Genomic DNA, 26673 nt, shown 5'->3' on the forward strand with positions numbered 1-26673 from the left:
TGCCTAGAGCCTGTGCTCCGTAACAAGAGAAGCCACCGCAATGAGAATTCTGCTCTCCACAATGAAGAGTAGCCCCCACTCGCTGCAGCTAGAGAAAGCCAGCGCACAGCAACGAAGACCCAACGCAGCCAAAAATAAATAAATTTAAAATAAATTTAAAAAAAAGGAATAAAGCCCTTTTCTCCCTCCAAGCCCTTCTCCACCCAATTCCTGCCTCCAAGGACTTGAACTTTCTAAATGTTTAGATCCTAAAACAATAAACAAGTCTGTCTCTAGGATGGAAATAAATAAAATTTGGGGAAGAAATCAAAAGTCAGTTTTCACTTTCCAAAAGGAACTGTAAACAAATGTTTTTTTTTTTTTTCTCCTTCATTAGCTCTTTTTCAAATTGCTTGTAATTTCATGGAAAACTGCCCAGGTGATCTTTTTTTTTCCTTCAAAAGTCAATAGTTTCCTTCTCTAAAAATAATTATACTTAAGAGGATAAAAATAAAAACAATAGTGTTGGCATTCATGCAATGAGAAGTTAAACGCCCTTAATATGTATACTAACGTTATATGAAAGATAGTTCACAGATTTTTTTTTTAAAAAATTTATTTATTTATTTTTGGCTGCGTTGGGTCTTTGTTGCTGTGCTCGGGCTTTCTCTAGCTGCGAGATATGGGATCTTCCCAGACCAGGGCTCGAACCCCTGTCCCCTGAATTGGCAGGCGGATTCTTAACCACTGCACCACCAGGGAAGTCCCAGTTCTCAGATCTTTAAACGTTGTTCACTTTTAATTACTTTTTGGTGAATCAGTTACCGATTCTGTCTTTGAAGTTTTAAGCTTACTATGGAGGTTACACTATACTTTTTTCTTTTAATGAAAAATTTGCAGTGTATTTACTTAAATGGAAAGGAATTCTAACGTGACTGCTACTTACTTCAGAATACAGAGTGGTTGTACAAGAAGATCAATGGACAAGTAAGAGCAGTACTGGTCGCCATAGAAACACAGTGAGAATAACAGGACCTTCTTTTACTCCCTGCTCGGTACCTGCCTATCTTTTTAGCCACTTAATCGCCCAGTACCTCATCTTCGCCTCTCAAGTGGATATAATCCACCTACTTGTTCCAAATTTAACAGAGACTTTTAAAGTCCTTTTAATGTCAGAAGAAACAAACTCAAAAACAAGAAATACTGACAAATTGATTTCTAATGTTAGCATATTCATTCAACAAAAGATAGACATATATTGAGCCAAAACCTAGGAGAAAGTTGTCAGGGCAGTTAAGTAAGTAAAAGGAGAAATTCTGGTAAATTAAACTCCTCCTGAACAGCTACAGCTGGTGAGGCCACCTCTAGACCTCAAAATTAAAAAGACAGGTAAGTCAGACAGAGAAAGGGAAATATTGTATGATATTGCTTATATGCAGGATCTAAAAAGAAATGATACAAATGAACGTATTTACAAAACAGAAACGGACTCACAGACTTAGAGAATGAACTTATGGTTACCGGCGGGGAAGGGTGGAGGGAAGAGAAAGTTAGGGAGTTTGGAATTGACATGTACATGCTGCTATATTTAAAAAGGATAACCAACAAGGACCTACTGCATAGCACAGGGAACTCTCCTCACTGTTAAGTGGCAGGCTGGATGGGAGGGGAGTCTGGGGGAGAATGGATACATGTATACGTATGGCTGAGTTGCTTTGGCTGAAACTATCACAACATTGTTAACTGGATATACTCCAGTATAAAATAAAAAGTTAAAAAACAAAACAAAAACAAGTAAGATGCAGGGATATAATATATAGCACAGGAATATAACCAATCTTTTGTAATAACTTTAAATGGAGTATAATCTACAAAAATATCAAATCACTATACGATGTACACCTCAAACTAATATAACATTGTAAATCAACTATGTTTCAATTAAAAAATATATATGTAAATTAGAAGAAAAAGTAAAAAGACAAAGCAGGTGAAGAACATTTCACGCAACAGTTATTTATTGTAAATCTACTAAGTAGCAGTCAGTGTGCCGAGTACCGAGGAGACAGAGGATGACGGGGAAGGTACCTGCCTTCTTGGAGCTTTACCTGCCTTCCTGGAGCTTGTCGTCTAGCGGAAAAGCACCACTTAGTAAATACCCACCACACGTCAGGCTGTGTAAATGCTTCGTATCCACTAGCTGATCCGTTATCACAACAACCCTGTTTTCCAGGTGAGATAACTAAGGCTTTGAAAGGTCATAAACTGCCCAAAGAAATAGGCCAGCGAGTAGTACAAGTAGGCTTTGAACTCACTTTTGTCTAAATCCAAAGCGTATGCTCTTAACTATCAAATGAAAATGACTGACCCCATTTACACCAAATGACTCTCCCAATATTTAAAAGTTTACATAAATCAAACCCAGGTGATCTTCAGTCTTACCTGTTATCTTGCAGCCATAGACTTCAAATCTCATAGATATGCCAGTTTCCCAAGTCACAGGTTTGATTCGGACAAATCGAGTTATCAGGGGTTTGGGGAAAACTCCAATCACAACATCTGTGGGGTTGGTGTTCCCCTGAAAGATCTAGATGGAAAAAGGAAGGGCCCTTTAATAGCAGACATTTTGGATTGTCTGAAAACAAATCCAGAAATATGTTTTCACCAGTGCTTGTCAAATTATTTACAATTTCCTCACTGTTTACCGTGGCTGAGGTAGTGTTAATAATTTGTCATGTTATTTTTCCAAATAATGGCAATCAGAAAGAATTGTGTCTAATATAGAATGTTGTCCTAATCATCTATTCAATTTTCTGAAAGGACAGAGCCTCCAAAGGTACTATTATAAGGATAGCATTTGTTGTAGAATACTATGCTATTATCTAAAAAAGTGGGAAAATTATTAACATTATCAGAAGGACTTACAGAATACTGTAGACAATTCTTGGGAACTCTCACTATTGTACTTTCCCAGGAACCCCTCAAAGGAGTGCGTTTTGAGTTCAATGTAGGGTCTGACTTTTTGAAAATTCTAGGTTATGTTCAGCAGTAGGTCAGGGAGCTTCCTCCCTTTTAACTTCATTTCTTGATGGAAGATCTTATCCCTGACGTTTATGAAAGACTTTAATCTTTTTCAGTTATTGGTAAAATTATGTGTTAGTGGTCAAAATCAAAACTGAGTTATAAATGATATGTAATGGAGAATCAGTTTTCCCAGGGCTTCTGTTTCTAGTTTCAAAAATGAGTCATTTTATTCTAAGAAAGATGAGGCATGTAACTGCAGATGTAATGAGTGCCAGTCACGAACCGGTTTCCCACAAGTGTCTGTTGGAGGCACTCAGCCTGGGCATGGCGCCACGGCAGTGTCCTCCAGTGAGATCTCTGAGGAACGGGGACTGTCTGCCACGTGGAACCCTCCGGCACTCGACCAGTCTCAGATGGGACTGAAAGCCTCCACTCCCCTGGATTTTACTCCAGCTCTGGGTGGGGACAGCTGTGTAAAAGCACCATGTCTCAGTCACAGGCCTTGTGTAGCTAGAGCATCCCTGGGCCATCAGAGGTGCAGAGACTCCCACCCACCTTCCCAGATGAGTCCTAGGAGGAGGACCACCGTTCCCCTGGGAGGAGGGGCTTAGGAGAGTCAGCCTGGAGTTCTTACTCCATTTAGCCCATGAGGCCTGCTCCATGGGAGGTGGTCAAATGCTTTACTAAGTCGGCTGTTAGCCAGATCCCTCTCCTGAGATGATTTAATATTGAATTTATCCCAGCCTGTGACAGCCTTTAGATTTCTGTCTTACTTCAGCAAATCTCTCTTGGAAACAATCTGTGTGGAAGCATTTTTGTGTGACGATGAATAATGGGGACATGCCTGAAGGAGCAGAGCTTCCCAAACCAGTGTTTCAAGGGCCAGTGGATCCACCTCAGGGAGGGACCACAGTCTGGTTCACCCTGAAGGCATTTTATATTTGCTGAAAACCAGGTAAGGACACACATGCCACCAACAGAAAGAGGGCTGCTGGAATGCTGGTGGTCGAAGGCCGCTGTTGCTGAGGTACATAAGCCAACTCTCTCTGAGGAAAGCAGGGCAGGGGGTGTGCCTGAAAGGCCCCAAAGTAGTGAAAGGCAGGTGGGCAACGAGAGCTGGACTCCGGGTGGATGTGGGGATTTCATTCGGGTTCAGTGAAAGGGTGCAGACGCATGCCAGGTCTTTGCTGACCCTTTATTCTTTCTGCCTCCTACTCTGGAAGGCCCTCTGTGTGCCAAGGTGACCCAGCTCATGGACCAAGAGTGAGCTGTGTGCATGTCAGATGCCCCTATGGCCCTCGTGTGCTCCCCACACCCATATCCGGGCCACGCGGACAACTGCGGACCATGGCTGAGAAGCCGTGTCTTGGAGAGACAGTGAGTGCTCATTGATTAAAGAGACGGCCTGAAAGCTGGGGTCAGCCCTCCCTACTCTCTCCAGGTTCTTCTGTATGTTGGTGTGTCCTTGGCATTAGTGTTTTTTCGTTTGTTTGAAACTAAAGCATGCCTTCAAAAAACGACTCCAAAACAAGAATAAGTCATTACACTCAGGGTCAAAGTTTACTCACTAGATCTCCACCAATGACGACTATGAGGGTTTTCCTTCCCCAGATGGAGGATCTATTCCACATCCTCTAGGGCTAGACAGCGGCCTTGAGCTGGTCTGTTCACAGAGCAGCTGCATCCCTATGTCTTCGGCCTTCCTGCCTGCCCTAAGGGACAGTGAGGGCTTTGCAGCTAATCAAAGCATATTTATAGGCCTCTCACTTCACACCCAGGAGGCTTTTCTCAGTTTCAGACCCAGAAGGAGAAAATCAAGGCCAGGGATGCCCCAGATGGAGACAAGGACATGTTAATTGGTCTCTTCCCAAACCCAGGATTCCAGGTTACCTGGATCTTTGCTACTATCCTCACCAATTCTGTGCATTTCACTCGGCCTGCAGGGCAAGCTTTTAATTTTGGGGAAACAGCAAGCATGAGTTCTCCAAAATCTTTTGATTAGTAAATCAGAGCAAGCATAACTTCAAATAAACAGCAGGCTGAGAAAAACATCTCAGTTCCAAATAATTCAGAGCAGAGTGCCCGGGGCACAGGGCATGGTGTGGCCTCCTCGACAGGAAAGTAGCGAGGAGGTGGCGTGTGGCTCATGGGATCTGAGGGAACACCTGTAGTTCTGTTCATTCGCACAGAAGCAGCCAAACACACTTGTAAATTAGTTTGTGAGCCACAGAGGGTAGATAAAAAGGAGTCTTCTAAAACCAGCCCATTACAGAGAGAAAGAAAGGATCAATCTATGAAAGAGAATGAGGAAACACAGGCAGAAAGACAAAACAAAACAACTCCAGAGGTTCTAAGAGGATGGTGTTTATCCTGTGCATAGTCTCTGTCCCCGTGGGAGGTTTAAAGTGATTCTTGAGTTTGACTTAATTTAGCCGGTATTGACTTTTCTTGGAAACATCCATATAATTTCCTTTTGGCTTCTGGATCTGGGAACATGAGACCCCTTGGTCAGATTTAAACCTCTAATTGCACTTTTCATTTTAAATCAATTCGAAAATAAACCAGGCAAGACAGCAAGCTCCCAAACAAACAAGTGAAAATTGATCATCCACTTCAAAGACCCGATTGCTGGGGGAGGTGGAAGGGAAACTTACAACAGGTTTATTTCCTTCTTTTATGGTGATCCAGTCTTCCCCGTTGGAGCTAATGTCTATTCTGTATGTCTTGACATAGTATTTCTTCTTGGTTTCCTTTGAAATAGCTCCCTGTGTCCCGACAGCAGTGACAAAGCGCAGAAGGCCCAGGTCTACCTACAAGACAATACCAGCCTTGTCAGTTGCCCATCCTTGTACCTCCGGAATGTGGAGCATCTTTTCCTGTGGGTACCATGGTATAGTTTTCATCCACCTGGGATCAACAGACCCTAATTCCATCGGCATCAACAACCCCAAGGAAGCCTCCAATATGATAAGACAGCAGCTGCCCTAGGTTGGCAATGGCCAAAAAAGAGACCTTTCTCATCGTTGCCACCAAGATTGCTTGATCCTTGGTACAAAAGAGAAAACTGGGTTCAACATCATGTTACTGTATTTTCTAAGAGATTCACAATACTTTCTAAACAGCACGTTAATAGATGTCATTTTACAAATAGAAAATCAAGACAAACAAGATAAGCTCACATACTGGATACGGAGAGGCCTGGACTAGAACTTGAGTCTAACATGATCCCACTTCCCATCCCTCTGCAGCATCCTACCTCCTTCCAAACAGAATGTGGATCAGAACGATCCTGACTCTGAAAGCACTTGTGTGTACTGCGGGTTGAGAAATGGGCCATAGATTTATAATCTGGAATGGAGTCGAGGGAAGGAGGGCAAAGTTAGGATTTTTGATCCATCTAAATTTCTTCCTTTGCCGTATCTCTCCTTGTAGTTCAGCTTGAGAGGCAGGAGGATTCCCAGGCATCAATCTGGGAAGGAACGATGCCTCTGTGGGACAACAGCTAGGACTTAACAAGCTTCCACTGGTGAGTTTCCAGGGGAGATGTTCCTCAGCCCAATGGCCTTACCTTCATCCCTCACTAAACTTTCTCACACCCCTGACGGCTGGGCCACCTGGAGGGCACCACAGTAGTGATGACCAGAGGGTGACCAAAGCCCGAGGTCCCTGATTGCATCCCAGAGGTCGGTAGTGGCTTGAGTTGTTCCCATGGCCCTGTGATGTGAATGGAAAGGACAGAGATCAGGCCCTCAAGGTTCCAGTACCGGCTCTGCCTTGAGTTTGCTCTATAGGGCCTCTGACAAGTCACTTCATCTTTAGGCTTCTAGTTCTTCATTTGTAAAATGAACAAGTTGGACCAGATAACCCGGAAGACCCCTTCCCTCTCCGACTTCCTAGGACTCCATGCTTTCAGAAAAGTGAAATAGGTATTTTTTCTTTAACTTTCCTTATTTCCATTGTTAATAACCAAGAATCATCTTAAAACAAAAATCATTACCAGTTTCTCTATATTAGAAATAATTTCCTTTTATGAATACATTTGATTATTCCTATAAAATTGTTTTCCTCTACTATGTCCTCTATTTATTGGATTTCTGTATAATACAGAGATTTTAAAGAAATGAAGCACAAATATTTGGCAAATATTTTGTAAAGGACACAAAAAGTAATTGCACGTTACAACTGATTAAGAGTAACAAGATATTTCAACCGTATATTATATTCACTAGTAAGAGGCTGTTTTCCCTGAAAACGGCGACAAAAGCCAAAAAACAAAACCCCCCAAAAGCCCTAAGCACACCACCGCCCCCCCAACCACAACTTCTGAATCCTGCTTTCCAGTTGCTACATGACAACCCAATTTTCTGAAAACAATATTTCAATTAACCCTTTAGTGCCCATGGGTCATGAACAGCTAGCTAAAGAATTTCTATTTTATGTAAAGCCTGCCTTGTGAAGAACGGCTATTGTCTTCCACGAATTGCTTTTTCTGAAGGCCCTTGGAGTAGTTAAATCAACAGGTTGCCAATTCCTTCAAAACTGAACCAAGACTTACATCCAGGAAAAACAGCAATGTCCCTGCCACAGAGACGCCAACTTGAACTTAACACAATTCAACAATAGGAGATTTCATCTAGAAAGGAAGGGGATACCATTCAATGTAAAACAATCTTTATTTCATTTTCCTGAATTTTAAGATGTAAAGTCTAGGCTATAAACGCTCTCACCAGATTTAAAAGAAAAAAGAGCAAGCCTTTAATAGCAATAAATATTTTAAGATAATAATGGTGGATGTTCTAAATCTTAATTTAACAAATAAGTATTTGTCCAACGTATTTTATCAAGTGCCTGTACTTGTTAACTGGAATTTGCATTTATTCCAAAAGTGATACTAGTACTTTGTATGAATTTGTGTACAAATTTCAAAAAACGGAGGCAGTCCACGTTTCCCAGATTTCGCCAACAAAAATGCAAGCTATTCAGTTAAATTTGAATTTCAGATAAACAACAAATGTTTTTAGTATAAGTATGTCCCATGCAATATTTGGGACATACTAACAACAGGTTCATTGCTTACTTGAAATTCAAATTTAACTGGGTGTTCTTTTCTCGATGTTATCTGGCAAGCCCAAACCTAACTCCATTCTGGACAAATAACCAGATGATTTCAGGTTGCTGCAAAAACTCTGATTTCCTAATGCAGCAACTTGAAAGTTAATAGGTACTCTAGACATGGCTGCACGGAACTTTTTCAACTGTTTTCAGATGCTCTCAGACACTTAGTGCTTTGCTGACTGTCCACTGAGTCATGCCCTCATGCCTAATACCGAATCCACTTTCAACCTGAAGGGTCCTTAAAACCTTGACATCCAAGGGGGCATGAAGTAGAGCTGTGCAAATAAACTCTTCCTGTCAAACCTACGAATGGCTCTTCAGTTTGGAAATGCTTAAATTCCCACGAGTGTATAGGCAGCTTAGGCTGATTGGAAATAACTCTAGAACTTCATTCCCTGGCTGTACTTCTCCTATTTTTAAAATTTTGTTCTCAGGGTAAGATTTAGTTACTAGGTAAGAAAGAAGTTAACTGGTGGTCAACTAGAAGAATCCTAGGCACTAGAAACAACTGACTTGAAAGGAAGGAGCCAGTGACTGAAACTAACCGGGTGCCAACACATGAAACGACATGAAAACACATGAAAGTCCCAGACTGAAAGGCCCCAAAGCATACCTATGAATCACTCGTAAAGAAGAAAAGGTATTTTCTTTTCTCAACAGCAATGAAATGCATTCACAACCTCCCCTTGTAATTGCATAAGGTTTCCTGTTGTGCTTTAAAACTCTGCAGATTCTCTTGCTCACTGTGCTGGGATACCTGAAATTTCATTTCATTTTTCTTCCTAACATTACTACCACTGGGTTTAGAGAGGATGAATGACAACCTCACCAAATGATTAGGACTGGGACTTGAACGACTGCAATTAAAAGTGAATGGCAGGCTTCCCTGGTGGCGCAGTGGTTGAGAGTCCGCCTGCCGATGCAGGGGACGCGGGTTCGTATCCCGGTCAGGGAAGATCCCACATGCTGCGGAGCGGCTGGGCCCGTGAGCCACGGCCGCTGAGCCTGCGCGTCCGGAGCCTGTGCTCCGCAACGGGAGAGGCCACAACAGTGAGAGGCCCACGTACCGCAAAGAAAAACAATACAAAAAACTGAATGGTACCCAGAACTCTACCAAGACACAGACCAGCACTGTGGAGACGCTCACTGGCAATACCACAGAGGTTCTTTTAAGTCCTTTCTCCCTGGGGACCTTTGTGGAATGCCCTAACAGAGACCCTCAGCGCCTGAGAGAGTTTGGGAGGAGATAGGTAACTCTCAGCCTCAGAAGCACAACTGCTCACACCACAGGCATCTGTCAGGAGAGCCAGAGGGACTTAACACCTGGGTGTTTATACCTTTCTCAGGGCTGAAGCCATCTCTGCTAATCATGACATTGGCCTCGATCTACCTGCTGTTTTAGTCTCACCTGCTGCATCTACCTCCCTCCAACCGTATCTTCCAGCCGCGTAAAGTATTTATTCTTCCTAACACAAGATATGCCTTTTCTGTCTTTGTGCCTTCACATGTAAAGTTTTGTCAACTTAAAAGAACATTTTCCTCTTTTTTTTGACTGCAAATGACTATTTCCTCTTTTTGGTCTGATGGGCAGAATAAGGCACTTCCGACTCCAAGATGTTTAGTGCAAAGCTCAGGTCTCCATCTGTCAATTCATCATATTGTGTTTTTCCTCTACTTCCATCCAGACTTTTATGATTTCTTTTAAGGAATATCTGCTTTTCTATATAGAAAAGTGATAGATGTCTATTGAAAATTCATAAGATGCAGAAGAGATTAAAGGAGAAATTAAAATCTTCAGAAGACCATCACTAGGAAATAAAGGCTGATAATAGCCTTCCAGAGTTCTATTTCCTTATGCAAAATATATGTAACCATCATGTGTATGTTCTGTTATTGTAAAAATGAGGTCGTATTACCTCTACGTTCGATATCCTGCTTTTCGTTTAGTTTTATGGGTATATTTCCGTGCCAAAAGTGTTTTTCTACATCATCAATTTCAATGGCTGCATGGTATTCTATGGCCTGACTGTAGTGTCATCTATTTAATCAGTCGGCCGCCTGTGAACACTTCTACTCACCTTGACCGGTGGACACTTAGTACTGCGTTTCCACTAAGTTCTGTATTAAGTGGTGAGGATACAAAGAGCAGCAAGAATGGGAGACACAAACACAAGATTACAGGATGGGGCAGTGCACGGGGGAAGGAGAGGTAGGGGGATTGGACACATCTCACAGCTGACTTTGATGTCTAAGACACCTACTGAAAGATGCACAGTAGGAGCTCACAAGTGGATAAAAAGGGAAAGGCTGTTCTAGGGAGAAGGGGGAACAGGAAGGGCAGAGGCAATGGGGAGGAAATGAATGAATGAAATAACATCACTAGACAACCTACCATGTTTCCCTCACTGCTATAGACACTATTTGTCAAGAAATGGATTGATCTCTAAAGACTACTGTGCTCTGCTCATTCGGAAGCCGAAATAATCAGTTGTCACGACCACCATTCAAAATCCGGCCATCCTCTTGGTGGGTTAGCTTTCTGAATCTGATGAGCTCTCACCAACCTCACATCCAGTAGACGAGATTGGCGACCCAAGACAGGCAGCTGGAGAGACAAAGACACAACCCCGAGCAGTTCTACATAATGGCAGCCCTCTGTGTTTTGGAGGGTTCATCATCCTCAACAATATTTCCCTTCTTCTCCTAAAAATTCAGACACACATGGGGCTTCCCTGGTGGCGCAGTGGTTGAGAGTCCGCCTGCCGATGCAGGGGACGTGGGTTCGTGCCCCGGTCCGGGAAGATCCCACATGCCGCGGAGCGGCTGGGCCCGTGAGCCATGGCCGCTGAGCCTGCGCGTCCAGAGCCTGAGCTCCACAGCGGTAGAGGCCACATGCTTTCCCTAAATCCAATCAGCTCTGCTCCCATCACTATTTTCTTATTTTGAAAGAATGTCATTCATTATTTCACAGCTGCTTTATTTTTAATTGGAAGATGGGTGTGATTTCACATCTGAGTTTGATGTACTTTCTGTTTAACATTAAAGGTGATGGCGATGGGGTGGGAGGATGCGGGGGGGGGGGTGCTAGCACAGAGCTGAACGTCAACTGCATTCACTGAAACTGTGGAACGTTTCACTCCATGTGTGTGACAAACATAAACATCTGGTACTTATCTGATGGTCTGTAGGCAATTTGACGGAAGTTTACCAAACTCCTTTTGAGTTCAAGTGGCCACTCTGAGTTAGCTTATCACTGTTAGCAGAAGTGACCCCATACGACATCCTGTTTCCAATATAAATATAAAAGCCTAACACTGCTGGTAGAATGTCTACCTACATCTTATCTTCACTGTGCTCCCCACACAAAGAGAAGACATAGCTAGACATCAGGCACAGAGGAGGAAAGCGCCACTTTCATCCCGGGTGGGGAGAGGCTCACCAGTAGAAGAAAACAGCTGTCTTCATCCCCTTCTGGGGGGCAGGGGATGGTGTCCTACAGCTCCTGTGGGGTGAACTGTCCACCTCCAACTCCCTCTTCGTTGTAAGATGTCTACAGGCATTAACCTACATGCACTTTATGGCCATGGCATTGTCTTAGTAATGACAGGAAACACAATCCCCAGATAAACAGAAGCCAGGAGAGATACACATTTTACTGGGAATCACTTGAGGACAAAGGGCACGTTTTAGCATCGTGCAGTACATCATGAAGCAAACCTCTGCAAACTGCTGGTTAAATACCAGCATGCAGCCTCCCAGCCATGAAATAGATATCATCGCTTCCTATAATAATACATAACTAGCTATTGGTAATGTCGTAATGTGGAAAGTCTCATTTCTAAAATGAAAAATCTGTCTTGCTCAATAAAATACTGTCCATTGAGCGAGCATTGACAAGGGAGTGTTTCCAGGCTTTTAACATTCCCAAGACAGGTCAGTACAAGAGCCTGAAAAAATAAAGGACAAAGAACTGGAGTCTGATTAAAAACAGGAAAAATACTTTCTTGGTGGGGGGAGGTGGAGTGTGTCGGATTCTTTTTAGAGCATCTCTGATGACTCAAAGAGCTGTTTAATTCATCACTAGACACTACAAGCTAAAGAAAATATTTTTAAGCAATTGTCTCATTTCCTTAGATAACACACGTGCTTTCTGGTAACGCCTAAGCATCTGAACATCGGTGCTGTTCCAGGATCTGGGGGCTTAATTCACAGCACCTGATCATCATGTTCCTTGACTAAGGATCTTGGACTTTTTATAGTTGCCAGTAGGAATACAACCATTTTATAGTTGGTGACATAATTCTCTCTTTATGTATTTTTCCTGATTACTGTATTACATAGAAAAAACACTGATGGCTAACATTACTATTATATATAGAAAATTCATAAGGCAACCCCTATGTGTCAGACATTTTATTAAGGGCTAAATTTATATACACTATCTTTTCAACTCTTAACAATCATACAAGGACCTGAGGAACAAAGTGATGTGTGAACCTTGCTCAGAGTCACGTAACTTGTCAGTGATTAAGCCAGGATTTACCCCAGATCAGACTGGCAGCCCACGTATATGCCACTACACCCATGCTCTTCCTCAATTCCTATCTTAAAAAGCACAATTATCAAAAGGTAATTTAGAATTTCTTAGTGAACAAAAATTAAATCTTAGAGTTATTCTTTCTGGAAATTACATATTTGTATAATTATCGAGAATATGAAACCATTTATGATTACTTTGACGCCGTTTAACGTTTACATTGACTACTGGAAAGCCAAATTTTGCAAATGAGTCACTCATGCTGTTGAAAAACAAGACAGTGGTGACAGATCATTTTTAGCAAAAGATAATGAGAAAAGATTTAACAATTCTGGTAAAGAATACAAATATCCAAGAGCAAGAAAAGTGCAGTGCAGGGAGAACCTCACCAATTTTCTCTTCTCATCTTAATTGCTTGAATTAATTTTTTTTTTTTCCATAAAGGAAAGCATTTTCCTGGGTGGAAGCAAACTACTGGTTGCAACAAAGCCTGTGCTGATAGTAAAACAATCCCAAGTGAATGAACTGATGAATTTTCCTTTCCGAAGACTTGAGTCAACCAGCTAGAATAACACTAGATAAGGCTGTGCAGCCCAGATGCAGCGCAAAGCCTGGCTTCCCTGATGCCACTGTACTTTGCGCAAAAGAACAACAAGGAAAGCACAAGACAAATGAAGTCCTCAAACAAGGGCTGACCTCTGTCTCCTTTGGCTGATAAAGGAGATTATGCTGTGGGGCTCCACTGCCTTTGGATGTTGGCATATCCTTTCATTCTCACATTAATTTTTTTTGGCATAAACCAGGAGCAACAAATTAAAGAAGAAATATTTAATTCTGATATGTTCTTGGAACTGGAGTGCCATGTGGTTCTTTCTGAAGAGTAAGATCTCTTGAAGTTTTTAGAACGGGCAAGTGGCATCGGCAGGAGGAAAGGAAAGGGACTCCGTACTGCAGGTTAATACCAGCATCTCAACTAGAGACATTTCCAGAACCCAGCTACCCAAATCACTCCCACGTGGAAACCACGAAGATGGAACTTGAAGAGGAGGACACTGTTCTGGGAGGAGAGCACGGCGGGTCCACATCTCCTCAGGGTGTCTGATGCAGCATTTCAAAGACCTTTGAGAGCAGGGCAACAGGACTGTGACACCCACCGGAAAACGCTCAGCTTCACTGATGACATCAATTTAAGAGAAATATGGGAGGGGTCTTCACATATTCCATGCAAAATCTGAGGGCTTCTTTTTCCCTTCTATATTTTCTAGAACAGATATAATTGTGTTCAGAGAAAACAAACATTCCATTTGAGTTCCTCTCTTACTCAATAAACCTGTAAAATCTGGACACCAGGACACAATGTATTCTGATAACAAAGGAGGAGAAAATGAGATCGTATGGGGGTTCCTATAGACTCTGCGATACAAGTAATCAGCATGAAAGACAATTGGAAAGTTCTATGTAGAGTTAAAGAGAAAGGCTGACCGAATGCCTAGGCTTTGGCAAAGATTGTTGTACATTTTTAAGACATACGCCAACCTGAAAACTCTGGTTTTCTTTAAAATGAAGAAGCTTCATTACTTCAACACCATGTTCACTTGCAGATGGGGACCTCAGAAATTTTAATAGCTCAGTCAGGAGGATGACACTTAGATGGTCCCCTCTTCCAACTTAGATACTTAGGAGTTCTTACTGGGTGGTAAAAGATTCAGGGACTTAATATTTTTATTAACATTTTTTGAATACTTATTTGTAAGTTACACTAAATTGAAAACCTGAGCCTAATACTTTGATCTGGAAAGAGGATAAGTACTCAGAACAGAACAAATGTAATCCCTAGAAACTTGGTTAAGAATTTAACCTACAAACTCTGTAGTAAAAATCGCATAGTGGAAATGTCTTAAGAAAGAAAGATAAATATGCTACAGTTTTAAAAAAAATTGTAACCAGCCTCAGATATGCATAAACATGATGTAGATCTAGTCAAATGCCTATAGGACCATTGTACCATGGGCTCTTGCTAGAAGATTCAGTCAGCAAAGACCTAGCAAGCATCTCCTGCATGGAGGACACAGGCTGGCTTAGGCTCTTCTGCTATAACTCTTGGTTCCATCCATTAACTGTTTATTGTAATACTCATGAAAACTAGGGGAGCATTCTCCTAGTTAGAAGGCTTAATGGGCAGGAATGGCTCCGCATTGATCAACATCCTGTGAGATCAAGCAGACTGTGTGAACGGATCTCTGCTTCTGATGTCTGTCTCTGCTAAAACAAAGGGGGCGCAGTAATGGAAGAATGACTAAAGGGTGGTCTGGATGACAACCATTTTAAAACGTAACAGAAGAATTTATGACCTCCACACATAATTTCAGTAGGACTGTATTATGCAGATAAAGCATTTATTATTCTTGCTTTTATGATTAAAAACATTTCGGGCAAACTATAAACCGATGCACGGAGCCAGGGTGCATGCCCACACGGATGTGTCTTAAAGCCCAATAATGGTGCTTCACGCATTGTAGACGCTTAAACTGAAAGTGTGAAATTAAAGTAAACCGAAGGATGCCAAGGGTTCAGATAAAACCATTTAATCCATTAAATTCAATAGATATATATGGTATGCCAGGCTCGGGAAGGAAGCAGGCCTATGCAGAAAAAAATGATAATACCAGACTGAAAATAAGAAGTGCCACCGTGCCCACAGATGAGGCGTTGTGAGGTTCAGAAGACGATTACATGCACAAGGGGAAAGTTCAGGCTTTATGGAAAAGAGGTCATTTGAATCATTCAAACTGGACCTCATAGGATAGGATAAGATTTTGGCAGTGGAAGGGGTCGGGGTTGATGAGTTAAAGGCAGAAGGAACAGGAAAAAAAATCCCAGCCAATTTCCTGCATTTCGAAATATCTGATATGATGAACATTCCCCTTCTGTCTAGTATCTCTTGGCAAAAGTCCTTTAGAGAGCAGGGAAAAGTGCCCTCCCCACCCCTAGCCCCCAAAACACATCCTCCTTTGCAGAGGCCTTCATGGGATCCATGGGTCCAGGCCAGGAAGTGCTGGGCTGGTGACAGAGAGACCATGCAATCTTATTTGTAATTAAACTTTCAGCTCGTGACCATGCACTGCACTGCTGAGCTAATTCTGCTAAAATGTGCTTTCACTGCCTCTGGGAATCCAAGCATTCCTGGGAATAAGACCCAACCCTCAGTCTGCATGAGCCAGACACCTCTCTCCTGAGTCTCAGGGCACACTGTCCAGCCCTACCCTCCGTTTATATCTACATTTGAAAGAAAACATCTCAATGAAATGGCATCAAAACTGCGTGTTTTCTTGAGGAGTCCACACTGCTGTCGAAATCACACTGTTTGCTCCTCAAACAATTAAAGAGAGGGCCATGAGTTGAGATCATGAGCTTCTGGTGGTGGGTATTTCCGTGTCTAATATCCCTTGCACTGTGGAGGGAAGCTGGTGGCTGGAGATTCTTCTTTTATCACACAAATAAGTGCTAGATACTTGGGTGCAAGAGAGGGAAGGTTACCAGATTCCTGCCCTCTCGTCAGTGAGGGAAAAAGTCGAGTAAACAATAAATCTCAATATACAGGGAACTGGCTGCATTAAATATCCTCAATGAGCTCTAGGGCTACAGGGAAAAATACTTGGGTGATGCAGGCAGCACACGGTGGCAAACAAGCACAGGCCCCAGGAGCACCTCTGTGGCTTTGATATTAAAGAACGACCTGGAGTATGTTTAGCAAATTAATTAGCCATTCCAAGCCGTGGTCTCCTCTTCTCTCCAACAAAAATACCAATGCATAGCCCATTTCGTTATTTTTCCTGGTTTTATGAGAGTCATAATGATGCATTGGTACACACATTAAACATAAGAATGTGACCCTAATATTTTTTCCCTTAGTCATGTGGGTAATTGGAGTGTGTGTGTGTGTGTGTGTGTGTGTGTGTGTGTGTGGTTTTGCCTGTAGTAGCTAGATTGTTGTAACTTGTTTGAAAGAGGGACAGAGCCCTCTTTAACTTTAAATTCACCTAGCCCGACCTGCAGCATCTCATCCTTAGCAAACGCTCAATACACATTTGCCGAGTTTAAATTCAACACTCTGTCAGTTCAGCGTTGCTGGCAAGACCTGAAACTCCTTTTTTCCAGATAAAGCCAGCTACCCATTGTTAAGCCAATGTTAGCATTTGAGCAACAAACTTGTACTCTTTTTTTTATTTTTATTTTTTTGCGGTACGCGGGCCTCTCACTGCTGTGGCCTCTCCCGTTGCGGAGCACAGGCTCCGGACGCGCAGGCTCAGCGGCCATGGCTCACGGGCCCAGCCGCTCCGCGGCATGTGGGATCTTCCCGGACCGGAACACGAACCCGTGTCCCCTGCATCGGCAGGCGGACTCTCAACCACTGCGCCACCAGGGAAGCCCCAAACTTGTACTCTTAATTGAGGAATATGACTATTCTTATCTTGGTGTTTAAACTGCAAATATTAAAACTACTCAAAATTTCCAGTCGTTTGAAAAGTTCACCACTTACAGGGAAGGTCTGCTGGATGATGAGTTTTGTTGGCCAGGTCCATGCCACGTGAAGGATTCTTTTTTAATTATTTCTCAAAAGACCTCTCACTAACTTACGAAGCGTCCCTCCTCCCAGAAGTTACCTCAAAGGGCAGCAAGGCTTAAATCATATTTTTGCCGTATCTATCATGCTCTCCAACCTCTTCTCAATCTTTTTGTTTTAGAGCCAACTTATTTGGGATCATGACGTCCACAGGATATTTATGGATTGGCTGTATCTGGTATCTTAGACTTTTCTCAGACCACTTCTGTATTTTTGAAAAATTAGCAACATCAATATTTCACTGTCTAACTATATAGGTCTCCAAGTTTTCACCTAATTAACATATGATCCTCAGACGATGCTCGAATTGTAGCTTTGTGTGGCTGGGAATTGAGTGCAGGTTTCAGGCCTTTTGTGATCTTTGTGTTTGTCTCATGGTCTCTGAGAAGCAGCCCAGTAGGAGAAGCAGTAATACTAATTCTGCATTGAGGACAGGCAACATAACACCTTTCCAAGGTGCAATGACCTCAGTTATGGACACATACATCTTTCCATCTATCAGCAGTTTAAAGAGATTTTTAAACCTGAAAGACCAAGAAAATATTAAACAGGTACAGGTAAGGTCTATTTCTGTTTCAAAAGCTGTTGTTCTATGCTCCCCATAAAGTTTTATTATCTGCAGTACTGGGGAGATTTCTAAATGACTCAAGATCAACACACATCTGTACTCAGACAGCATCTGTCTATTTCAGCACCAACAAAATGGCTTGTTTATTATTAGTTTTGCAGTAAGTCACGCCTTTAATTTTTCTCCCTCCTTCTAAAAGCTTGGTTTCAAAAACAAACACAAGGATGAGTTTCTAGAAACTAAAGACTTGCAGATGGGGGCAATGGTCTAAATCAGGCTCTTGGCCTATAAACTTTGACAGCATCCTTTTACACTGACTTTCCATGTATTTCTCAGGGATCTACATGGGCCTCTCAGGTTAATGAGAGTTTCATGTGTCGATGGGGAATCTGGACGTGCAGGTGTCCAAGAAAACCCCTCTACTTGGCGTTAAAAATCCTGCAAGGAGCTGACGGGATTACTGAGATTAAAGTCGGTCACCCACCAAAAGTTATAACAAACACTGCCCCGGAGACAAGGGAGAAGACAAAGAACAGGCTGCCTAGGTACAGTTGGTTGTCAGAAATTGTGTGTAAACAGTGGGTCTCTGAAGGGATGCCAATCATTCCTGAGAACAGATGAGATGAACTTCATGATTTAATATATTTGGTCAAGTGCATTTTCCCTGTTTGGAAGCTTACCATTCAGTCAGGAAGTGTATACTGATTTTTTTGTTTTTTGAAGATGACTTATAAAGGAGGTGGAAAAGCGCTTGAAATAATGCATTTTCAAAGAATTACTCTCTAAAAGAATCATCTGTAATTACCATTCACAATGGATGTTCTATAGTTTCGGACTGAGCAGAGGCCAGCCCGTGGCAGGAAAAGGGCTGGAAAGTTGGAAACTGCATGGATGGAGGTGGGTAACCAAGGTGAGGAAGGGGGAAATGCTTTGTGCTCTGAAGACACACTGTTTTGCCATCCAAATGTTGTCAGGGAACAGAACTGCAAATTCTTTTAATGCTCTGAAAGAAAAAATCTGTCTATAGTAATTTCATGCATTTCAATCCAGGTCACACAATGGGAAAAATGCATCTGCACGTCTACTTTCAAAGCACAGGAGAACAAGCACAGATGTTCCACGAAACATATCATGCTCTTCCACCCCTATCCCTGCCCGGAGTCCTTAACATAATGGAAGAAGCTGTGATTCGCATTTATCCACCGGAACCATTCTTAACACATGGAAAGACACGTCTATTTCACCACATCCTTGGAGGTGACACAAGGTGAGATGTTTTCTTGGTGAACATGGCCATACTGTGGTGTGTGTGGTGTTGGGGGTAGCGGGGTGGGCTTCTTGGCAGAAAAAATAGAGCTAAGGCCCGTATTTGGAAATGTGGAAAAAAGCATTTCTTTATGCTACCTTGCAGGTTTCCAGGACAGTAAGAATCCTATCATTTTGTCACTACACTTTAAGATGCAAAGTCAGGCCTGAGAACACATTACTCTGCGTGGTTTTAATAAAGCTGCTGGTATATAAGAAGAAATGGAATAAATAAATTTTACATGGAATTAAAATCTTTTGATAAAAAGATTTTAATTGAGATGAATTTTATATGAGACACATGAATATTCTAAATCTAGACACTTTAAAAAGAGATAGGTAGATAAACAGATGTTCCCATAAACTCTTCTGGAAAACAGCAAAGTTCTTAGACTAATGGAACTAAATTATTATATTACAGAAGTTGATAAGAGTTCAGTTTCAGCATATTACAGACTGAACCCCAAATTACCTATTCCTGTCTGCTTTTCCTTTTTGTCCTACTCTCCAGAAGAGACAGGAATGTCCAGATGTAGGTCATGTAAGATGCCTTCTACATTTGTCTTAGTAAATGAGATTCTTTTATTTACGAGTGGTTGATTGAGAGGAAATATGTTAAATGAACAAATGTATTGACTGATTTTTCTTCACGTGGTACATGATTGTTAAATAAATGAATTCTTACCATCTCGGTATTAGAGCTTTGTAAATAAAGGTATCCTTATAAACGAATGCAGTATTTGGAAACATAAGTTAAAACTACAGAAATAGGATAATGTGTGTGCTACAAAATGTTGCTGGTTGACAACAGCAGTGACTAGTCTGGATTTTCAGAATAATGTTTAAAAAACTAGGCCAGGAAAATTCTGCATACTCTGTCTTCATTTTTTAAGACTGGGAACTTAAAAAAAAAAAAAAGTTCTTTTCTCTTTTCCCCATGAACTCTGTGTGCCTCCTGAAATATCAAAAACAATTTGTTCAGTGTTTCATATTTCATTTAATTTGCTAACTTCGTTTATTATCATGAGTATTTCCCACTGGAAATTTTATCTTTAATTTCCGGATCTTCAAACTTAAGGCTCTGTCAAATTTCTTGCACCTGTAGCCATCAACCTGTGCATCTACCTGGGTCTCGGTCTTTCTCTTTGGAGATGGGGTCTGTCTTTGTCAGCTTTAGCCCTAGGCAAACACATCGAGTCATACATGCACGAAGATCGCCGTGATGACTTTCTTCTTAAGCTGTATCCCTGGTGCTGCTTTTTTCCCCTCCACTTTTCTGCATTAGTATGATGGCCTATAACATGCTCCGAATTGCATGTGGTATTTGTCTTCTTAAGGAAAGAAAAAAGACGGAGTATGGGCCAGACTTTAAGGTGTGAACAGCCTGGAATGGTGGGTAAGCCTTTGCCTTTCAGATACTTCCGTCAAAGATTAGAGAGACATGAAAGATGAACTGCCCAGACTTCATCTTATCTCCCCTAGTGAGCTGCACTTCCCCCTGAACTAGCACAAAAGAATCAAGCAAAACAGCCCCACTAGTGAGGTTTCTACGTGAAATCCTCAGATAAGCTTCAGGGTGAAGCCAACCTAAACAATTACTTGATCTAAGGAAAGAAAATCTTTTTAATTAAAAAAAAAATTTTTTTTTGCTATGTGTTGCCTGATATGATTATCAGTACTATTTAAAACGAATTCGAGCTATGCTTCACATATTTATATTTTCTTTTAAGCAAGCCCATGGTACCAGCTGATAGAGTAAATTTATTTTTAGTAGAATCACAGAATCTTAAATGCTTGAAAGGATTTCAGAAGCTGTCAGGTCCAATCACCCATCCCCTGAAGAATTCTATCTATTGCCGTCTCAGGCTTGCTAGAAGAATAAAGAAGCTTATTTATTTTTCTGCTAAATCCAGAAAATGTAGTTAGAAGTTTAAAGCACTGGGATTGTAAGAAAAATAAAACCTTGGTAAAATTAAGACTTCATTCTTCTGAAGGAAGGCAATTAAAGGAAGGCCATGAATGTGTTTTTAACCCGTGGAGGCAAAAATAGCTGGAAAAAAAATGTACAAGTCACTTGTACAAGTTCATATGTGATTATTCTAATTGCACATTAGTCATAACATGTGCAATTAGTCTCAACTGCTTACTCTGTTCGATAGTTGGAAATATAAAGGCGTAATGCAGTTTATTACTATTGGGATTTATAGAGCATTTTTAATTTAATCTACTTTCCTCTCATTATTTGAACGTAGAATTGAATGAAATGTGAAGGCTGGGGGGCTTGCAGTGGAGAAAGGAAATACGTATGTGTGTTTGTGTGTGTCTCTGTTTCAGGTCAGCATCCAAAACTGCGATTTTGATGTGGATCAAAATTGCCATTTGGATGTGGAGCTTTCAAATGGTGCATTAAATGAGAAATGTATGAGGGCACAGAATATCCATTTGCATCCCGGCTTCGGAATTTCCAGGGTGGGCCTTTCTTTTGGAGAAGTTTGCTGTGGAGGTGCTTGAAAAGTTTCCAACTGTGGGTTCTGCCACTTCTGAAGAACACACATTGTTTTGCTCTGGGGCTTTCAAATGCTGATATGAAAGTTATTTAGAGCTTAGGAGTTTGTGTGCTACATTACATGCTGCATAAACGTAGCCATCGCTCCTAGACGTGAACATTAACGCACTCTGTAAAACATAGTTATTACTGCCAGGGCAGAAATCAACAAACCCCACCAAAGGAATTTCTTAAAACTGCTATCATAAAGTCTGTGCCCGTTATGGATTTCATTAACATTTTACTCCCCAAGGATTCCCAATTGTATAATAACAGAAGTTCTTTAAATTTTAAATACCACAGACAGGAACAGCCTTTCACCTAAAACAGATGTGAAACCATCAAACTTGCCTTCCTATTGGTCCACAGATATGAAACTGGATGGTAATTGATGGCTTCTAATGTGTTGTTGTTTAGGTTACAGAATTGGAAACTTAATAGTATGTTTCCCATGAAAAGATAAGTTAATAAAGCAATAGACAGGTTTTCAAACACAGTTCCTTACTCTTGATTACGTCTGAAGTTAAAAAAAAAAAAAGTTTATTTACATACTGCAGAAAAACTAAAACAGGTAAGTCAAGGTCAGGGACACACAACATACAGTTGTGGAAGAGCTCATTTCAGTCTTATTTTTCCTAAATCTTGTCAGTGATGACTGGTGATTTTATCCTTGTGTTTCCTTTTCTTAATCCCGTTCTTATCAGTGCATTTTGAGACCCAATCGTGCAGTACTCTAAAATAACATCTGTATTTATTTAGCTAAAAACAGTCCACTTTTTTTTGTGTGTGTGGCCTCTCCCGTTGCGGAGCACAGGCTCCGGACGCGCAGGCTCAGCGGCCATGGCTCACGGGCCCAGCCGCTCCGCGGCATGTGGGACCTTCTAGGACCAGGGCACGAACCCGCATCCCCTGCATCGGCAGGCGGACTCTCAACCACTGCGCCGCCAGGGAAGCCCCAGTCCACTTTTAACAGCTAAAAGTAGTGAAGCTTAAGATAAATAAGCAGGCAGGTTTATGATGCTGCTTTCCTGCATCAGGTAAACAGATGCATCTGTATTTTTGGAAAACAAAAGAACTACGACTCTGTTCAAATATCTACAGTAAACAGTGGAAAAGTGACAGAAACCAGCCAAGCAACCAGCTACTTTTTCTTTCAAAATTCTGATCAGTCTGATTATTTTGAAAATGACTTGATTAGGATTTTGCGCATCTTCTATACCAGTGGTTTACAACTGGGGATGATTTTGCCCCCAAACAGGACATTTGGCAACTCCTGGGGACGTCGTTTTTGGTTGTCGTTTTGATTGAGGGTGCGTGCGTGTGTGTGTGTGTGTGTGTGTGTGTGTATGTTACTGGCTTCTAGTAGCTGGAGGTCAAGAATGCTGCTAAACATCCTACAACACACAAGACTGCCCCACAACAAAGAATTATCCAATCTAAAATGTCAGGAGTGTCCAGACGCAGAACCCCTGCTCCAGACAAAGTCCAATCATTTGTTTAAATTAAAGCTTCTGCAGTGACTGTTCAATTTACTAGACATCATTTACCAATCAGCAGCTAAGCAGGATATACTGGGATTTAAACGTGCCTGCTTGGTCTTCAGACACAATCTTCTGAGAGGATCCAAATTCACGTCCTCATACTGTTACAACTGAGTGGGAGCAAAGAAGTGGTGGCCAGGATACTGAGATTCCAGCCCGGGTCTGTCAGTAACTGGCCCTGTGGTCTTGCAAATAACTTAATCCCTCTGAACACATGAACATTAAGGAATTTAGACAAAAGGATGTTTGTACCTATGTTTAATCTTACTCTTAAAGTCAAGATATTCTGGAAAGATATATAAAAACCTCTGCTCTAGAATTTAACTATGAATGTTGGTTCCAAATAGACACTGCCATAAAACAATAAGAAACCTCAACAGCAAGCAAAAAGAAATGTTCATGCTCTGGGGCTTCTCTGGTGGCGCAGTGGTTGAGAGTCCGCCTGCCGATGCAGGGGACGCGGGTTCGTGCCCCGGTCCGGGAAGATTCCACATGCCACGGAGCGGCTGGGCCCGTGAGCCATAGCCGCTGAGCCTGCGCGTCCGGAGCCTGTGCTCTGCAACGGGAGAGGCCACAGCAGTGAGAGGCCCGCGTACCACAAAAAAAAAAAAAAGGAAATGTTCATGCTCTACAAACTAACTTATTTTAAGTGTAATTCTACCCAAACACCTGTCGTTCTTTCAACACTCTCTTCCCAGTGATGCTTCATCATAAAAGTCAGAGGCTTCTTTAAATGTCATACATTTTCTTTAAAGTGTGTTGACATGAAATACTAACTAGTAAAATCCTTTGACTGATTTTTAAAATTGAATTAAGTGGTCAACTTGACCAAAATGGTTAAAATTATCTTGCTATGTTCTATCTGACAAAACAACAGCTAAAAATGTCTAAATAATTATGTCACATGTACATTCTGTTTCCCCCAATCATATCTTCCTTCAAAAACAACAAAAAGCTCTGAATTTCATCTGTCCCTATAAACACATATTTCCTTCAAATGACTTCCTATAATGTGAAACACCAAGGTAAGGTACCAGAGAAAGCATTAGGCAAAGTTCCTCAGGAGACAGTAAATTTTGGAACATGGGCTTCCTGGGTGGAAACCTAGTTAGAGATATCAGTCCTGTGATACACGAAGGGTCAGAGGTAAAGCATTTATTTTGTGCATGAAGTATAAGTCAATGCAGAACTAGGGTAAGATAACCAAAGTCTCACCTGGGCTACTTTTTTAAAAAGCAAATTGTCGGGACTTCCCTGGTGGCGCAGTGGTTGGGAATCCGCCTGCCAATGCAGGGGACACGGGTTCGAGCCCTGGTCCAGGAAGATTTCCACATGCCACGGAGCAACTAAGCCCGTGTGCCACAACTACTGAAGCCTGGGCGTCTAGAGCCCGTGCTCCGCAACAAGAGAAGCCACCACAATGAGAAGGCTGCGCACCACAACCAAGAGTAGCCCCCGCTCGCAGCAACTAGAGAAAGCCCGCGTGCAGCAACGAAGACCCAACACAGCCAAAAGTAAATAAATAATAAAATTTTTAAAAAGGAAAAAAAAAGCAAATTATCTCCCTTCCAGATCAATGTTTCAGCTAAAGTAGCAAGTTAATATTAATTGCAAAACACACACAGAGCACACCTGGGGAATAAACATTCATTTGAACAGCTATATTTTCCCTAAATTTGCCAACATTATATTTTACATGCATCATTCCACATTTGGGTAACCCAGTGAGCTATTTTCGTCCGTTCTCTAGTCACACATTTATAAAGCATTTTATTGCAATTTCAGCAATTTGCTAATGATCTGAATGAGAAAATGCCCCCCGATCCTCGAAGTGTCTGGTCTGTAAGCAGAGTGTTTACAGTCAGGATAACTTGCCTCCATACATGTTCTGGATTAGTTCAATTCAGCAGATAGAACCGATTTTGAACACAGATTGTAAACCTACTAGAAACTAGAAACTGTATGAAAAATCACAAACTATTTCATAGGAGATCCCTGTTCCACACTCAACACATTCATATAAGAGAATGAAAGATTTGTCCAAGAGAGTTGAGAAGGAAAGAAAATGAGATATGAAATTTGTGAAAATAAATGACATTTAAAAGTTTTAAGATAAATTACATCAGCTTCTACTTTCAATTTGGGGAAACCCTCACTTTGAAGAAAAAAAGAAGGGTTTCAGATAACAAATTCTTCTAATCGAGTAAGAAACACTCACTTCTCCCACCTAAAATGCGATAAAAATGTGTAACAATACTGTGTGTCAGAGGGAACATTTCCAAGAATTCATGAGTTATTTTATCCCATTTGGCACGTAAAGGATGTCCAGCTAGCCCCTTCTTAGCTCTTTTTCTTTTTTCTTTTTTTTTTTTTTTTTCGGTACGTGGGCCTCTCACTGTTGTAGCTCTCCTGTTGCGGAGCACAGGCTCCGGGCCCGCAGGCTCAGCGGCCATGGCTCACGGGCCCAGCCGCTCCGCGGCATGTGGGATCTTCCCAGACCGGGGCACGAACCCGCGTCCCCTGCATCGGCAGGCGGACTCTCAACCACTGCGCCACCAGGGAAGCCCCCCTTCTTAGCTCTTGAAATCAGGTCCATGCCTTTAAATGATCTTTTGTCTCCATTCTCCGCAAGCTGCAAGTGAGATTCGGAGGTTGCTGGTAGCAACAACTCACACCCCTGGGTGGATGTGCAGGCACCTGTGGGTAGTAAACCTTGAAGGACCCCCTGGACTACAGGGCAGACCTTGGGGCTGGGGGCTGGGAAACTGGCGAGAGGAAGGACCGTTTCCTCTGTGACTCATGAGGTCTTAAGACCTCACCAGGATTTTCACTTTGCCCAGTTTAGCTGGCGTGAGAGTGTCTGCCCGGCTTACTGCATTTGACAGAGCAGGAGGTGAAAAACTCACAATTCCAATGGCCAGAGAGCTCTGCAAAGGCCAGCTGCACCCGGGCCTGGTTCAGATCTGACCCCGAGCTGTGACTCACCTCCCGCCCTCCGGCTCTCCCAGTGCCCAGTGACTCAGGTCCCAAGTCTGAGGAAAGAAGTCCCCTTTGGCCCTGTGAGGCTGACATTCCCCACAAGTTGCAGCTTTTCCCCAAATCAGGACTTGATGAACTATTTAACCTCTCTGGGCTTTAGCCTTCTTGTAGGAAGATGCAGATAAAGAACCTCTGGTCCACTTAACCTACACTCTAAGACTAAAATGGGATGTGTATGAAAAGGGGCTTTTATAAAGGGAAAAAGCTATAGAAACATAAGGTTTTGTTGTTAGAACATGTCTTAAAATGAATTTTTAAATCCTCAAATCAACCCAGGGCCACTTGGATTTGAGCAGTTTGAATGAGGGCACCTACTTTCTTCAACCCTGCAGCTGTGGCTGTGAGTAAGTGAACCCTGAGAGAGAGAGAGAGAGAGAGAGAGAGAGAGAGAGAGAG

General features: G+C 42.0%; 1 protein-coding gene across 7 annotated transcripts in view; it reads right to left on the bottom strand.

The window, feature by feature from the left end:
- The window catches only part of NRP1 (neuropilin 1), a 138791-nt gene that overhangs the window by 36998 nt on the left and 75120 nt on the right, over positions 1–26673 (bottom strand). For all 7 annotated transcript variants that reach the window (XM_029236902.1, XM_029236901.1, XM_029236900.1 and 4 more), the window contains 2 exons: positions 5658–5813; positions 2422–2566 (listed from right to left, as the gene is read on the bottom strand). In XM_029236902.1, coding sequence (XP_029092735.1) covers positions 2422–2566; positions 5658–5813 — 301 coding nt within the window. The remainder of the gene's footprint in view (positions 1–2421; positions 2567–5657; positions 5814–26673) is intronic.

This window comes from Monodon monoceros, unplaced genomic scaffold (genome assembly GCF_005190385.1).
Source record: "Monodon monoceros isolate NGI ecotype Baffin Bay Population unplaced genomic scaffold, NGI_Narwhal_1 Super_Scaffold_21, whole genome shotgun sequence".
NCBI lineage: Eukaryota > Metazoa > Chordata > Mammalia > Artiodactyla > Monodontidae > Monodon > Monodon monoceros.